Below are 18358 nucleotides of genomic sequence, written 5' to 3' on the forward strand. Positions count from 1 at the left end.
ATAATATTTATATTTATTATTTTATTAATATTATATTAATAAATTATTAATAATATTAATAATTTAATATTATTACTTATGTTTGTTAGGGTATTTAATTGTGTTATTTTTACCTTAAATTATGTGTGTTTGTTGTTTTAAGTTCATCGAAATGGGTATTATTTAGGATCTGGGAATGGATTAATTTACTTTGTTATTTCTAATAGAAAAAATTGATTTGGAGTTCAAACGACCACCTGGAATGAATTAAATTCAAAGGCACCACTGTGTTTTCTTTGTAATTTCTACTTTTTCAGTTTGAATTTAGTCAGTAATTCTTTATAATGGTTTTTTTTTAAACCAAAATATTATTGATTTCATAGTGTCTCAATATATTTGTAATTATATATTAAATTTTATGAATAAATAAAAAAGTAAATTCATAGCCATGTCGTAATCAGTAATTGGCCGGTTCAGATTGTTTTTCTCTTGTAATTTTGTGCTTTACCAAGTTTATATTTACTGTCTAAGAATTAATTTAATAAATTTTTAAAATAAGTTTTTAATAAAATACTATAAAATTTATTTTAATTTTATAACTCTAAAGATTTAATGAATAATATAGTAATGATTTCAAATGTAGTCAGTGAATAGATATTTTTCAGTGGAACATTGGAAATCAACCATTGCAGTGTACTTTATTTTAGAAATGGTTTCTCCTGCAATATCAATAGTATTGCATATTATTTTATGCTCTACAATGACTTAATGAATTGATTTTCATTATGATAAATATATAATTTAAGAAATTACCATCACTTAATTTGTATTTCTGTCATTTTTTTTCTGTTAAATATTATTATATATTTTTTTAAAGAATTTCTTATAAAACTAAAAATACTGAAGTAACTTCATTTTGTTCATGCTTATGTGATTTAAAATATTCTTAGTAAAAACCTATTTCAAAACGATATTAAAAATGTATTTTTTATTTAAAAACGAGCAATTTTTTTTTTCAGTCCTCCTATCACTAAAAATACTTTTCATAAATTTGAAATTGAAGTACCCGAAGACTTAAGAGAATAGTAAGTATTGATATACATGTTTATTTTCTTTTTTAGTAATTTAATGAACTCACCATATTAAACTTTAAATATCTTTTAATAAAATTTCATCAGACATTGTTGCTTATACATCTAAACTTTTATACATCTTTTATACATAAATTTTATATCATTTTATACTATTTATACATCTAAACTTATAAAATTATATGATAGAAGAGTGACATTCTATGAAATTATATGAGCAACTCACAGAAAGAAAGGAAGTAAGATTATCTGTTCCTTGTATTTAATTAGCAGACATCAATATAAGAAAGGGAAACAAAATTTTGGTTGATGGATGATAGCTTTGAGTTTATTAGACTGGTAACAATGACTGACTGTTTTTGGCATTTGTGTCAAAGACAATGTTTATTATGTTTTTTATGAAGAATGTTGAATCAAGTTAATTTGTAGCTTTTATTTTATTAAACATTTATTTTTTATATATTTATTTTACTATTATTATTATTATATTTTGACAAAGCCCAGTGGTTTGTGTTCAGTTTTCATGCTAATAAACACTTGTTGCTTACTTAACTGTTTGTCATTTTTCATTCAGTAAAAATCAAATGAACAATATGATTTTATTAAGTCATATATATAAATTTTTTAAGTTAAATTTGCTGAAAGTTGCAAGTTCACTTATTAATAAAAATTTATCAGTAAGATATCCTTGTGTGATGTAAGTTATTAAAAGCAGCCCAAAAAATTTTAGGCTTAAAAAAAATTCACAGAAACTGGTAACTGAAACGATAAATAAAGATCATTCCATTATCAGTTTCTTTGGATTTTTTTAAATTTAATTTTCTTAACATAAATTGGAAATAGACACTTTTCAATTACAGACTTTGATTTAATAATGCATTTTTGTAAATGCATTATTAAATCAAAGTAGTTAAGGAGGTGTGTACAAATATTAATAAATTTAACACTTCTAAAAATTTATGATAAAAACAGAAAAAATATTAAGGAAATTAATTTAAAGAGATATGCATTTAGAAATATATAGGTGTACTTATCTCAAACATCATATAATAATTTTAGTTTGATAATGATTTAATTTACAAATAATAATCTTTCTTCAAAATAGAAAAAAATTAATTTATTTTAGTAATTATATGCATTTGTAATTCAGTTTTATGTCTGTTTTGATGCATGAAATAATTTCAGAGAGAGTATAATTCTAGTGAAACTATCCAGAATTTGAAATGAAATTATTATTAATATGTTAAACATACATTATTTATACCGTTGCAGATTTAATTTAGTTAAGAAATTTTATATGATAGATTAAATGTACAAAAAATGATTGTATCTTGAATTTTATGATATATGCTAATTATTTTATAAAAATATTAATATTGTTTATTAAAAAATATATAAAATAAGAAATATATATTTATAAAATTCTTATAATATAAACAAATTAAATTTGTTTGAAACAGAAAAGGTATAAAGTTTTAGTTTGTATTATTTAATATTTTGTTTCTTGAAGTATGAAAATATAATAATTTCAATATATTTAGTTCTAAAATGGAATCTGCCCATAAAGATTTTAAGAAAGCTGTTGATGCTGCATTATGCCGGTTTAATCCTGAAAAAAATTGCTTAACTATTCTTGTAAGTATAATATATTATTTTTAATAATTAAAAAATTTAAATAGACTATTATAAGCTTTAATAATGAATTAATGTTTACTGAAATATTTTTATAATAGTTTTATCTAAATATTTAAACATATCAAAAGAGCCATAAATTACTACAGACAAAAATAATATTAACAAGAATCTAAGCATTGACATTCATAAAAACTGGCTACAATTATTAAAATAGAATGTTGATAGTCACAGGCGAGGCTGTGTGCGACACTTGAGGAGTGAGACGTTACAAGTTATGAGGCATGTGGGGGAGGCTGCCAAGTCAGAAGGGGAGTGGGAAGTACCTATCTATGTAACAGACTGAAGAGGAGTGAAAGCCCGAAACGCATATCTATGAATTAAAAGTGGACGAAATTATTTGCCAAGTGTCGAAAAATGCACCAAGTCGTGACATTGAATTAGAAGAGTCATAAATCATTAAATTAAAATCATTCTTAAATTGTACATTTAGCTTAAAAAATAATGAATTTTTAAATATATTTTAAGGTTTTAAGAACAGTTTATTTCAAAATTATTACAATTTGTCTTATAAGAACATTTCTTAATAATAATGTAATATCAATACAAATAAAACAAAATCTACTTTTTGTATCAATACAAATAAAATAAAACTAATTTTATTTTAATTGTATTGAATCATTAATAGGCTTTGAAATTATAATGAGTAGACTAGTGATATGAATGGAACATTATTCCATTTATTTCATTTATTTATAAATTGACAAAAGAAAAGTCTAAATAAAATAATTTTATAATCTAATATTTTGAAAATAAACAATATACAAGTCATTTGTTAGTTGCCACTTGAAAGAAAACATTTTAATTTTCTTAGATGTAGAATTGTGATAACTGTTTTTGGATTGGGAATGGGTGATTTTTCTTTTACATGTGAAAGCAAATGACACTTATCAGCTCTGTTTATATTAAAATATTGAGAATTTTCAAATCTTTAGTTTCTTTGGTTAATTATGTTATGCAAGAACCAAGTAGAAATTATATTTCAAAATTATTATTCCTGTCCTTTTTATTATCGTTATGAAGTACTAGTAGGATCATTAGAATTTTTAAATGGAAGTATTATCAAATCATACATGTTCTTATGTGGCTTGATTATTATGATTTTCTTCATTTTACAGTAATGACTCGCACTACAGATTTTCAATAGTTAAAAATATGAGGAAAGATTTTAAGATGATTCACCAATTAAAATTACTGCTGAAACAAAAATGTGTTTTGGTTTGGAAAATTTGAACAAATGATTGAACATTTTATAGAAAGAATATTTGTTTTTGTATTCTCTATCTATATATTGTAACATTTTAATTTTTTTATTTCTGTAATGTTAATTTTGTTGAGAAGCAATCATTATGCAGTATTCTGGGTATTACACATATTTGTAGATTTATGAGATGAATGAGTTTTTCCCTGAATTTTATCAGTAACTAGTTTATTAACATATTATATTATATGACAAACAATATTATTCCAGTCACTTAACCTTTTAAAAAAACCTTCATAAAAGTCTTTTTTATGATTAATATATTTTAAAGTAACAAATAGTCTTTAAAACTATTTTCATTTTGTATTGTTGCTACATAGAAATATTTTAAATTAAATGAAATTGTGAAAATTATATTTAATTAAATATATAAATGTAGTCATTTTGTTGAAAAAAATTGACACTCAGTTTTTCTAAAATTTATGTTAATGTAGCTTTAAAAATATGTAACATAAAGTATTTAGACAAGAAAAAAAGTGAACAAGAATCCACCCTATAAAAGGCAAGATAAAGTAAAAAGAAAACTAATGTCAGATCTTATTTTATAGAGTTAATTCTCTTATAAATAAATCATAAAATTCTATGTTAGTAACTAAAAAAAACTTAGTAACTTTAAATAATAATTTGTTTCAATAAATGTTATGAGTATTTAGACATGTTTTTTCTTCTTCTATCATTACAATTAATTTATTGAATGAATATATATATATATGTGTGTGTGTGTATTTTTCTACATTAAATTTCAGTCAAAGGCAGAAACTTCAAAGAAGCGAGCTACAATGCTTAGTGAAATGCATTTTCGTAACTTAAGACAGAAGGTTTTATTAATGAATAGAACAGAAGAAGCAGCACGCCAATTAGAGGTATAATATCATTTTAATTGAATTGATAATTTTGGATTAAAAAATTATTATTAAATCTTATTTTAAAAATGTATAAATGTGTTGATAATTTATATCTGAATATTGTGCAAAGTTTTCTATAAACTAGATTTGCATTAGCAACAAAAATGGGAGTATATTTTGCAATTTATGTATGTTTATATGCAATTAAAGGTGTCAATAATTGTATTAGGATTAAATCTTTTATAGTGGCTTAAGTTTTATCAGAGTTCTAAAAATATTAATATATAAAATTACAAGTTATTCAGCTTGATAGGGATTTAGTTTGTAGAAAACAGCCAGATTATTGAGAAAATTATTCCTGCATGATGCAAAATCTTGTTTAGGACGTTCTAAATAAGATTCTTCTCCCAAGACTATTCAGAACTCAAAATGGAAAGTTTCCAACTCCCTACAATTCTGAATTCATCTCAAATGATTGTAATCCATTTATTTGAGCTGCTGAAAGAATATTTTAATTGAAAACTTTGTGCACTAAAGATTTTACATGAAATAAAACTACAATTATAATAACTGCTGTAATTTTATGCAGCTGGTATTTTGAATTTGATAAACAATTACACTAGTATATTAATGATTCAATAAATAAAAAAAATAAATATTTTTTTGATAATTTTATTAGTTGATTCTTGAAAGTATAATCAGATATTAGTTTATATAGCATCTTTTTGTATTTAATCTTTTATATGAACAAAATATTTTATTAAAATAATATTGAAATTCTTAATTTCTTCATAAATACATTTTAATATTTAAAGTGTTTTTAATTATAAAAACTCATTTTCTTTTAAAATTTAATATCTGCAAAAATATGCCATTCAGTGTGTAATTGATGCTAATACTATGTTGATTCTTAGATATTTGTACCAAAAAAATAGTAATTGATGGTTAAGATGCATCTTATACAGCTGCCTACCAAAGATGTAATGTAAATGTAATTAGAATTTTATTACATTTACTCATAAAATATTTCATTATGCATATGGAGTATATTGATTTTTTGTAAACTGATGGAATATACAGCAAAATTAGTATGTCATTGCAATTTGTTTATATTTGGATTTAAAAATGCAAACTGTAAATTAGCTTTGTGTTTTTTCATAGAAAATAAGCTGAAAGTAATTTGTATAAACCTCCCAGCCCGTCTATCTTCTGTCACCATTATATTCAATGTAACTTTAATAAGGCTTATCATACATGGAACCTTTTGTAAATGCTTATTGCTTAGTAAACAAAAGAGAAGTTACAAAAACACACAATATCATTACAGACTTTTTTGTCAAAATGCATTTTGGCTATTGCCCTCTTCAGTTGACCTTATACTGATTCTGTTTTCTTATGACATTGCAACATACTGTACTATGAAGGTTTTACATATTGTTGCTTTTTATCAACTAGACAAATTGTAATTTCTAAATCACAATAAAACTATATACATCAACAATAATGTAATATGATAAGATCTTATTGAAGTTATATGAAATATAAAAGTGACACAACAATTTTCCATAAGATGAAATTGTTTGAATTCTATTGATGATATGAAAAATGTTTTAAATAATGAGCAGATAAGAATGTATCTTATTTGTTTGTTATTCATTTTATAATTTCAACTGCTTTTATTGAAATTGCCAGTTATGTAATATTTTTTCCTATGGAAAAATAAATTTACTTTTGCTCTTTTCTACCTCTTAGAATCTTTATTAATAATCTTTAATCTTAATAACTAATGCTAAATTTGATAATGGAAAAGGATTCATAGCTGAATATTTGTAATTTTTAATTTCTGAAATCTTTAAATATTTATAGGATATTTACTAACTGAACTTGCTAAATTAATATTGTTTAATTTAATTAATGCAGTAAAGGAGGTACTTAACCTTTTGAACTTGTTTCATTGAAAATCTCCTGAGAAAGTTGTGGCACACTTCAGACAGTTTTATGATGTTTAATTAGCATTATAATTTATTGTTTTTACATTAAAATTATTGAGAGACAGTAATATTTAATTAGAAAAAGTCTGTTTCTAATTAATTTTTTAATTTGCTTAAATGTTAAGCTGAGTTTGTAGTGTGACAGTTTCAATTTTTCAGATTCTAAATTGAAATTATGATGATTATTCATTTAAAATATTTTATGAAAACAAAATATATTTGGATTATATTTTCAATGTAATTTTGCAATGTTTTTACAGTATAATATACTTAATATATTAATAAATGTAACTAATATAAAATTATTATTGTAGAGTACAAGGCTTCATTCTAATTCTGGATTTATGGAAGAGTTCAGTGTTAGGGAAGATTTAATGGGATTAGCCATAGGTGCCCATGGAGCAAATATACAAAATGCTCGAAAGTTAGAGGGTGTTACTGGAATTGATTTAGAAGAAACAACTTGTACGTTCAAAATTTATGGAGAGGTAAGTAAATTGATAAATTATTATTATATATATACAGCTGAATCTTATTGACACAAGGGAGAATTTTTAAAATTTTAAATTATTTGTTTTTGAAAATTAAACTAGTTCTATGCTAGTTTCCAATGTTTAACTGTTTCATATTTTTTTTTTGAAACATTAAATTTTTTTTTGTTTTTTTTTTCTTCTTTGCCTCTTTACTTGCTTGAGCTTTTTTAGCTAAGAGAAATTTCTATTTGATTCATGAGTGGCATCATAAAAAACATAGCTAAACAACTCCCTCTATATAGATGCAAATGTTGCTAAAATTTGAAACAGTTTTGTTGCATCTCCAAAACACATGTATTCTATAAATTTGTTGACTATATACTGTTTTTTTTTTATAACAGAGATATTAACTTTTTGTTATGTAAGTTTATACTTAAAAAAATGAGTTAACTGAAATTTTTAACAAATTTTGAATTTTAAAGAGAATAATAGAATGTTTGATTTATCCAGTTATTCAAATGAATCAAGTTTGAATTAATCTTATTTGGTTATATATAATTTCCTTCTACTCTTTTGTTACATTAGCTTCATTTTATTGTAATAATTTATTGATTTTATATATTGCATTCTATAAAGTTTTTAATATAAAAAATAAATAAAAATTATCGCAAATAATTTAGAAATACTCTAGCTTATAAATAATGATTACATTAAAATCGATTATTTGTTGATGTTGGGTGGGAGTTTGAGGAATAAATGAAAAAAGCAATTTATGGAAGGTGTTTTAAAAAAATTATTTAAAAACATTAAAGGTAAACATATATGTATTTCCAATAATACACAATGTCAAATAAAACAAGTGTCATAAAACAAGTTCAAATAGTCAACTTTAATTTTTAAAAAAATTTATAATTGTTTTTGTTATAGTACATTCCTAGTCTTTACAGATGTAATTTTGCAAATGTTATGTAAAAGTACCAATTGTTTCGCCTCTGCTTTCTGCATCTCAAATTATTTGATACATTTTCACATCTATAATTTCGCTAAAATTAAGTTTGCATCTTCTGTCAACTTTGCCTTTGTCACTTTTGCATTATTTCCTTACTTTTAAGCAACAAAATACAGTTGACCCCCTATAACATGGTAGATACGTTCTGTTTTTCATGAAATTGATGTTTTAGGAGACCTTGCCAATCACAGACCGACACATGTGAAGTTTACGGACTACGGCTGTTTGAAAGGTTTTCTTCCATAAAATTAATAGATTCCTAGACTAATTTGACTCAACATTTCCAAAATACGTATATTTTTTTGGGAATAATTCGTATAAACTATGCTATAAACAAAAAATTGTAGGATTACTTACTGAGTGTGCACCATTCGACGTCGCCATTGCTTAAGCTTGTTTTCATTGCAGAGCAGTGCACCAAACTGCGGCCACGATTTCTGATAAGTTATTTTGCTGCGAAAACTTCATTGAACTTTGGAGACATCATTAATATAAATAATTTTTATGGCTGTTGAATAAGAAATGTTTCTTTCACAAGAAATGTATAAAATAAGTGCTGTATTAGACTTACGATACCTAATTTACATACTGTACAGATGATAGTAAATTCAACTTACTCGCCTAAACTCTCTGTAGCGTGGCGCTGGATGGCGGAAAGTATATATATAATTATAATAAAGTTACAATAAATTAAGTTAATATATAATTATATGTACAGTACCTAATTTATATATAATACTGTACAGACGATAGTAAACTCAATTTACTTGCCTAAACTCTCCGTAGCGTGGCACTGGACGGCGGAAAGTAGTTCAGCTGCCCGATGATGTTTTACCGAATTATAGGAGTTTTTTTACCATGTTTGTACGGATACTGTCGCAATTTTTTCGCCGTCATATAGGAATTTGAACTATAGGAACCCATGTTATAGGGGGGTCGACTGTACTAGAAACAAAATAGGAACTAAATAACTTGCGCAGTAGCAAATGCTTACTACTAACTTCACAGACAATTGATGCCTTCCAGTGACTTAATAGTTTGATGAATAATTGAATGACAGATAAAAGAAGTTTCACTTTATTTCAATTACTTAACTTGCATGAGTCAGTTTTTCTCTAAAGAATTTTAGTAAACTGTTTAAATTAATTTTATTTGATTATAAACTTAAAAGTTTTTTCATCACATGAATTTGTCAAGTTAATATTTTATTTTTCATTTGTGTATTGATTTTGATATTTGTTTTTTAAACTCTTAAAAGGTATCAATCACTATAAGATTATAAGCAATTCCTCAATGTAATAATATTAGATCATCAAGCTAAAAATGTAATTCTTGAAAAACAAGAGTTTAAATTGTAAAATCTTTCAGATTTAAATACAATAAATTTCAAGCATGCATTCAGTATATATTAAAAAGAGGTATGAAACAACAATTAATTGAAATTATTCATGAACAGTTTTTTGTATGAATAGGACATAGAATATAATCATCAAAAAACATAATAATCTATTAAAGTACATAAAATAAGTTTTCAAAGGAAAAGCATGGAATTTCAATCAAGCAAAATATAGATAACTAATAAAATTTGCAATTGGAATACTAAAAAAAGAAGAAAGCTTATAAAAATGATATATCAATATATAAAAAGTCAATATTAATTTTAAATGTTTTTTCTGCAAATAATATCAAATTATTTTTGTATTTCAAAGCAAAATTATAGAATTTGTTGATTGTTTATACAAATCGGAGTTAAAATTTATAAATTGATAAACACATATTTCAGTTTTAATGGAATAGTAATAGAAAGTAGAATTTCTTACCTTAAATTTGTCAGTTTTGAAAGTGCAAGTTAAAACTAATGCAGGAAATAAACTATAATGAAAATATTTTAGTTCAAGAAATTGGTATTATATCATTTTTATTAAATAGAAATTTGAAATATAGTTGTTTAAAAACAAGTAATTATTCAATCATTTAGTTCTTTTTATTATTATTTTTTCAATTTGTCATATATTTTATTATACTAATGTATACAGTGAAACCTGTGTAAACTAGATTTGTACAGTACTGAATATTTCTTCTAGTTTGGCAACTTCGTTTTGAACAGGCCTTTTTTAACACAGAAAATGCTGCATTTATAAGAATTTTTCCCATTTAGATAGGTTTTTGTTTTATTAAGGTTTCACTTTGAATAAGTTTTACTGTATATAAATAAATTTTGTCATTGGATAGATAAGTTAATGATTGATTTTCATGAATGATGGATGACATCGCAATTTTCAAGGACCATATTTTCATTAGTAGAAGCATCTGTTGAAACTTGTACATCTTATATTTTTTTTAAGATTTCTTCAGTTTACATATGATTTCATCATTCATGTCATATCTGAAAATCTTTTTGTATTTAAAAAACTGAATATTCATGAGAATTATTAGTTTAAATAAAATATATTAATAAATCTAATTTGTTATTATTTATATTTTCAATGTAATTTTGCAATGTTTTTACAGTATAATATACTTAATATATTAATAAATGTAACTAATATAAAATTATTATTGTAGAGTACAAGGCTTCATTCTAATTCTGGATTTATGGAAGAGTTCAGTGTTAGGGAAGATTTAATGGGATTAGCCATAGGTGCCCATGGAGCAAATATACAAAATGCTCGAAAGTTAGAGGGTGTTACTGGAATTGATTTAGAAGAAACAACTTGTACGTTCAAAATTTATGGAGAGGTAAGTAAATTGATAAATTATTATTATATATATACAGCTGAATCTTATTGACACAAGGGAGAATTTTTAAAATTTTAAATTATTTGTTTTTGAAAATTAAACTAGTTCTATGCTAGTTTCCAATGTTTAACTGTTTCATATTTTTTTTTTGAAACATTAAATTTTTTTTTGTTTTTTTTTTCTTCTTTGCCTCTTTACTTGCTTGAGCTTTTTTAGCTAAGAGAAATTTCTATTTGATTCATGAGTGGCATCATAAAAAACATAGCTAAACAACTCCCTCTATATAGATGCAAATGTTGCTAAAATTTGAAACAGTTTTGTTGCATCTCCAAAACACATGTATTCTATAAATTTGTTGACTATATACTGTTTTTTTTTATAACAGAGATATTAACTTTTTGTTATGTAAGTTTATACTTAAAAAAATGAGTTAACTGAAATTTTTAACAAATTTTGAATTTTAAAGAGAATAATAGAATGTTTGATTTATCCAGTTATTCAAATGAATCAAGTTTGAATTAATCTTATTTGGTTATATATAATTTCCTTCTACTCTTTTGTTACATTAGCTTCATTTTATTGTAATAATTTATTGATTTTATATATTGCATTCTATAAAGTTTTTAATATAAAAAATAAATAAAAATTATCGCAAATAATTTAGAAATACTCTAGCTTATAAATAATGATTACATTAAAATCGATTATTTGTTGATGTTGGGTGGGAGTTTGAGGAATAAATGAAAAAAGCAATTTATGGAAGGTGTTTTAAAAAAATTATTTAAAAACATTAAAGGTAAACATATATGTATTTCCAATAATACACAATGTCAAATAAAACANAAATCTTTATTAAAATTTTCTTAAGAAGTGATACATATTAATATAAATTGAACAATGTTTTCTTCATCATCACTAAGCAGTATTAACCAAGGGCGTTTTATTTTTGGCAAGATATCCTTATATAACCTCCCTCTGAGCATTTTTCTGCATTATCTTCAGATCCCTGCTCTACCTTTTGCAAAAAATATGTTATTTTAGATTGCTTGTTTTTAGTTAAAAGATCTTTATGAATTTCCTTATATGTGCTAAGCACTTATGAAGTTCTCTTTTAAACTTTGTGCTCCTTTCATTTGAAGGATCTTTATTTAAGAAATATGACTCTAACTGTTCGGCTAAGCCTAGGCTTTTCTTTATGCTTTGTAGAGTAAACTTTTTAACTTCTTTGTCTTTACCTGTGCTATCATCCTCTGAGTTATCATGGATTCATGGTCGGAGGTGCAGTTCAATGCTTAAAAACCAGTGACAGAATAAAGCAAGTATGGAATAAGGGAAAAACATCAGGCAACACCAAAAGCAGAAGCATCGAGATCTGGTAAAACTGAAACAAGTTTCGAAAAGGACCACGTGTATCGACAGAAGGCGGGAAAAGAAAATTTACATACTTAAGTACTAATAGTTCACGAAAATTATGCAGGAAAATCTGATAGTACATATGTGTTCGAATGAAAAATGTAAAATGAGGTATCTATCGCACTTAAAAGCTTTATCATGTTTATTGAACTGTTGTACAGGGATTTCCCTAATTTAAAATTAGATAAAGTTCGCTTTTAATAATTTTTATTACTGTACATTTCATGTTGTACGAGGGTTTTACCCAATTTTCGAACCATGTTAGAGTGAATTCCTGCTACAGAAGTGCCGTGTTATATGGGGATTACTTGTACTTTAATTTTAACATTATGAATATCAGTTATTATAATGTTAAATGTAATGAATACAAATTATTTTTTCTGATTTTTTTTTCAATTTTGAGAATGTCTTAACAAAAATGGAATAGAAAAGTTAGTTGGAAAGACCAAAAGTTTTTTGAATTTTTCAATAGAAAATAACATTTTAAATGGAATTTTGTTTTAAATTGAAAAATCGAATATTTTTGAATTGTACATTTATGTTTACAGTTTACAATATAATAAATACGATATTCTATAATAAAATACAGTTTAACCTGGTTATAACGTCATCCATGGGACCGGCAATTTTTTGACGTTATAACCGAGTGTCGTTATCTGCGGGGTCATAATTTCAGTTCCATAAAAGTATCAAGTCTGTTTAAGAATCTATTATAAAATTCATTAATTTAATATCGTATGTATAAAAGTGCAAACTAAATATTTAAATCAACTTTATTTACATTATTATGTCTAAATTTACAACGATGTAATTAAAAATTTCAAAAATTATTTTTTATAAGAAATTTTTATTTGTCAAGTTTCGATAATGGCGGCACTTTCGGTTTTAACGCCTGGATGATAATTTTCTCGTTTCTTGCTTATCTATCAATGGACATGAAGTCCAATATATTTCACTTTTAGGTTAAATTAATGTATATCAATTAAAAAGAAACAATAAAAATATTCACTTAAAAAAAGTCAGTTATTTTAGATTGTAAACTACAACACGAGTATGAGAGCTATGCAGACTAACCCACTGTCACGTCGTTTAAAGGGGTGGCGCATCTCACCCCACCGAATCAGGTGGTGACAGTACCACCCACAATCGTTCTAGGAAGGGACTCTGACTGAACACGTAGTATTTTCTTTGATAAATAAAATTTATAATTTAATTTTGTAAATTTAAGAATGCTTCAAATATGACGTTAAAACAGGGTTTTATGTCGTTACAAGTGGGTTTTTTAACATTATCTAGTATAGTAAAATCGTGGGACCGATAAAAATTTGACGTTATATTAGGGTTGTCGTTATATCCGATGTCGTTATAATCGGGTTAAACTGTAATTTTAAACTATTAAGTTAAAAAGTAAGACAAATAGTATATGAAAAAATTATAATAAGTGTAAACTAAAAACTTATAAACATATTACATTTAGTTAAGTAAATGATACTTAACTTGTATATTGCTTCTTATAATTTAACTTACTTGATTTCAACTAATATAAAATACAATGTCATTAGATTAGTTATTAATTACAGAGTTATTTACAGAGTTATTCATCAAAGACTTCCAACCAATGTATAACCAATGCTTGTTATCAATAAAATTATCTTTTTTTATTCACTAATTATTCTGTAACAATTTCATACTTCATTGTTAGAGAGAATTTATAGAGGCAAATTTCTCAAATATCTGTAGTTCTTTGCAATATATTTTTCAATAAATTTGATAGAGATTTGTGTATGATTCTTATTTGGTTTATTTTCTCAATGTTCCAAATAGTGCATTCTCACTAATCAAAGTTAATTATTGTAGACAATTGTTCAGCTTAGCCAAGTTTCAAAGGAAAGGAAATCAAAAATAACTACAAAAATATGTATAATTAAAAAATTTCAGTATAAAAAAAAAGTTTATAATACTGTAAATTTCAAAAAATTTGGTGCATATAGTTATTCAAATAATATAAAAAATATATTTTACTACAACACAAAATGAAAATTACTGCACAAACTCTGCAAGCCTGGAACATATCATAAAAATAGCAACCAACTGAACCTTAAAAGAAATTCTTCAGGATATATCCTGATGAAGATCTCCTGTGAAGATTGAAAACATTAGAATTTACAATAGAATATCCTGGAATTTCTTTTAAGGTTCAGTTTGTTGCTATTTTTATGAAAATTGCTACTTGCTTTTTTTATTTCATTTATATTAAAAGAAAAATATGATAGTATAATGTTTACATTCAAAACTTACTTTAAAAAAAGGAGAGAAAGAATTTACTTAGAAACCTAGAAAATTTAATATTCCAGAACATTGTGATCAACTGGGTTATATAATTTAAGGTTACTTGAATTAATTTATTCTAGTTTTAGATAAAAATATTTTTATTGTGAAATTTAATTTTAAAATGAATTTACTTTTGATCAGACCGAAGAAATTGTAAAGAAAGCCAGGTGCATGTTGGAATATGCGGAAGAATCAATTCAAGTGCCTAGAGCCCTAGTAGGTTAGTAATTATTTATGTTTATACTTTATTCAGTCTTGAATAGATTTAAAAAATCAAAATTACAGTAAGACCTCGCTTAATGCTGATTTGATATAATGCCGTCTGCTCGAAGCCTAAAAAAAGCTCAAAATTCATGCTGATTTAAATTATTACATCATTTTATTGATTCGTACATAATACGATTATTTATGAACACAAACCAATCAGAAAAAGGTGGCAAAAAGGTGTACTTTCTTTAAATCTGTTTATTTGGTGCAATTTTGGAAAAAATATATAATATCATGGATGTCACAGGCAATATCAGATTTGCTTGGCAAGAATTAACTGATAAATGCACGAACGAAATGTGGAAGAATTTATGGCTGAAGGTATCCAAGAATTTTCAACGAGAAGAGACTATTGCTGTATTGTTAGGTTGGACAAACTCAACAATCGATACAGCAGGACTAGGAGATGTAGACGAGCAGGATATTGAGGAGTTACCACAGATTTCTGGTGAGAGTCTTATCAATGATGACCTTCGATAACTGGCAGAACAAGGAATCCATGTAGAACTGGAAAATAGTGATTCTGAAAATGAAGAATCCAAAAAATTTCTCTACATATTTCCTTAGTAAAAGTTTGGTAACGATAACCAAAATTGTTGATCAAATTGTAGTGAATTATCCAGATTTTGAAAGGAGTGCAAAAGCAAAACAAGGCGTTTTGAATGCAATTTTCTGCTACTGACATTTGCTTAAGGAAAGAAAAAGCAACAAATGAAATTTCATGACTTTATTGCCAAAAAAAAAAAAAACAAAAATTTCAGAGAAGTCAGGACCTTTGTCACAAAAAATGAACTATTAATATGGAAAAAATGAACTAATTAATACATTATTATACATTTCTGTGTGCATATGTTTATGTTATTTAACATACATTATTATATAGATTAATATAAAAATAAATTAAAATCAAAGTAAAATTTGTTTATTTTCGGTTGCGTGTTCCCCTATCCTATTATGTTAAAATAATCTCATTAAAATGACCTCGTTTAACACTGTTTCGTTTAGCGCTTTGTCGTCTAGGAATGCATCCCGTGTTAAGCGGGGTCTTACTGTATTTGGTAATTTTTAAAATTAGTGTTAGAAATTTAATTTTTCTAGCAATTTGAGAAAAAAATTACACCAGTTTTATATAAAATTTTGAAGTATTAATAAAAGTTTTTTCTGAAAGAGAGATTAAATGATTTTTCTCTTAGTAAGGTATTAAAAGATTTGCATCTTTCTTTAACATACAGACTGCCCTCATTTTACATAAATTAACAATAATGCTGATTTCAAATTTCTCCGAAAAGTCCAAAATTTTTCCAGTATAGAATATTTTTTGCGACTGCTAATTGCAATTATTTTTTCGTGCCATGTGGTAGTATCAGTAGCAATTTTGCTTTTTAATAGTGATTCTAGAGGTTACCAACATTTAATAGTGATAGTAATATTGGTTACAAACATTTAATAGTGAAAGTAATATTGGTTTGTTTATTAAAGTGTTTATTGTTCACACAATATTTTACTATTTTAAAAGTTATTCAAATAAAGTACATTTTGAAATGAGTTTGAAATTTTAAAAAGTTATTGCATAATAATAAAAATAGAAAAAGAATAACCATGTCAAGTAAAAGAAAATTAGTGAGTTCAAATGTCCAAGTCTGTGTTGCAAAATAAACCCAGACTGGGAATGAAGTGACTTTATAAGAAGGAGTTAAGTGAAGCTTTAGCATCTTATTGAAAAAATCTCAAGAAGAAGAAACAAGAGGGACAGCAAATAACTTTGGATTTATGTTTTATGAAATTGCATGATTCTTAACCTAGTTTGTCATCAATGAATGACCCTCAACTGGAAACTGAAGTTGTCCAGTTTCAATGCTGTAAGAGTTCAACATAGTGACTGTATAAAAATTACATAATTGATTTTTGTATGCCTAAACTAATTTATTATTATTATTCTATATTAGTAAAATCTTGATACTAAGCATGTATTTATTGAAAAAATATGTATGCATATATACGAGGATGATTTCAAAAAGTAAAGTAACAAGAGCTCTCATGGGTGTCATATTCCTCCTCTTGTTTGAATTTCCCATTAGGGCAGCAGCAGAACACTATAGCTTTATCACACAGTGGTGCAAATGTTGTATCATACTCTTGCAATATCATTTTGAAAATGGCTGCGCTTACAGAAACATGGTCAAACGTGGAAGTGCATATTGTGATTTGGTCTGAAGGGCAACTCACCAGTAGAAATTCATCACCATACACCTCAACAAGTTGTTGAGGTGTATGGTGGTAATGTAATGTCACAAAAACAGGTGTGGTTTGGACCATTGAGTTTGATAAAGGCAAGACAGATGTGCAAACTGAACAAACTGAATTGTTACGGTACTTCAAGTGGGAGATACTGGAACCATCCTCCCTATAGCCCCAACCTGGCACCCTATAATTTCCATCTCTTTGGATCTTTGAAGAAGCATCTGCATGGAGGCGATTCCAAACTGATATGGAAGTTCAGCAAGCCGTCATGGCCTGGCTGAAGGGACTTGATGCAGATTTCTTCTCTGTCAGCATTGATGCCTTGGTATATCGTTGGAATAAATGTTTGGACAAGCATTGTGAGTATGTTGAAAAATAATGTGTACCAGTGCCATAATAATCTGTATCACTATATCTGCCTGTGAAATAAAATTTGTACAGGAGAGCTCTTGCTACCTTACTTTTTGAATTACCCTCATACATATGGATGTTCAGAATGCATCTCTAATTATGCCATTATAAAATGGATTTATTTTTCACCAATTTTGTTTGACACCACCTCCAGGATTGTACCACTGGCTTAAAATGAGGATAGCATGTATTCAAAATATTTTATTGTGGTGTTCATAATCATAATATTTATTTAAATATTTTTAAATAAATATTTTAATAAAAATTTAAATACTTGCAGCATGTTTTTTTTCTGNCTTCTGTCTGATTATTTCTGTTTCGTTGATAATTTTCTTGTAGCAATATTAGATGTTCTCTTTCTTCTGTGGTTTCATTTCTCCGCACCATCTTTTACCTTTGAGATATGATTCAAGACCGCAAAAATTCTTTCTTACGCTTTGGCATTGTTTTGTATATTTTTACTTTTCACACTTCACTATTCACTTTTCACTTTTTTCTGTTATTTGTATACTTTTACTAATGCAAAATCAACTGAAGCATGTGCGTCACACGTCTCCAAAAGTCATTTCCAATATTCACACATAACGGTCCTCAACTAATCCAAAACATTTTCGA

The 18358-nt window shown here is 25.7% G+C and overlaps 1 protein-coding gene across 1 annotated transcript in view; it reads left to right on the forward strand.

The window, feature by feature from the left end:
* LOC111623966 (synaptic functional regulator FMR1-like) overlaps positions 1-18358 on the forward strand; it is a 95975-nt gene that overhangs the window by 6759 nt on the left and 70858 nt on the right. Inside the window, exons 2-6 of the mRNA XM_023366707.1 lie at positions 999-1064; positions 2612-2705; positions 4770-4886; positions 7174-7347; positions 14966-15044. Coding sequence (XP_023222475.1) covers positions 999-1064; positions 2612-2705; positions 4770-4886; positions 7174-7347; positions 14966-15044 — 530 coding nt within the window. The remainder of the gene's footprint in view (positions 1-998; positions 1065-2611; positions 2706-4769; positions 4887-7173; positions 7348-14965; positions 15045-18358) is intronic.

Source organism: Centruroides sculpturatus, unplaced genomic scaffold (assembly GCF_000671375.1).
Source record: "Centruroides sculpturatus isolate CEXI.00-Female unplaced genomic scaffold, Cexi_2.0 scaffold409, whole genome shotgun sequence".
NCBI classification, from domain to species: domain Eukaryota; kingdom Metazoa; phylum Arthropoda; class Arachnida; order Scorpiones; family Buthidae; genus Centruroides; species Centruroides sculpturatus.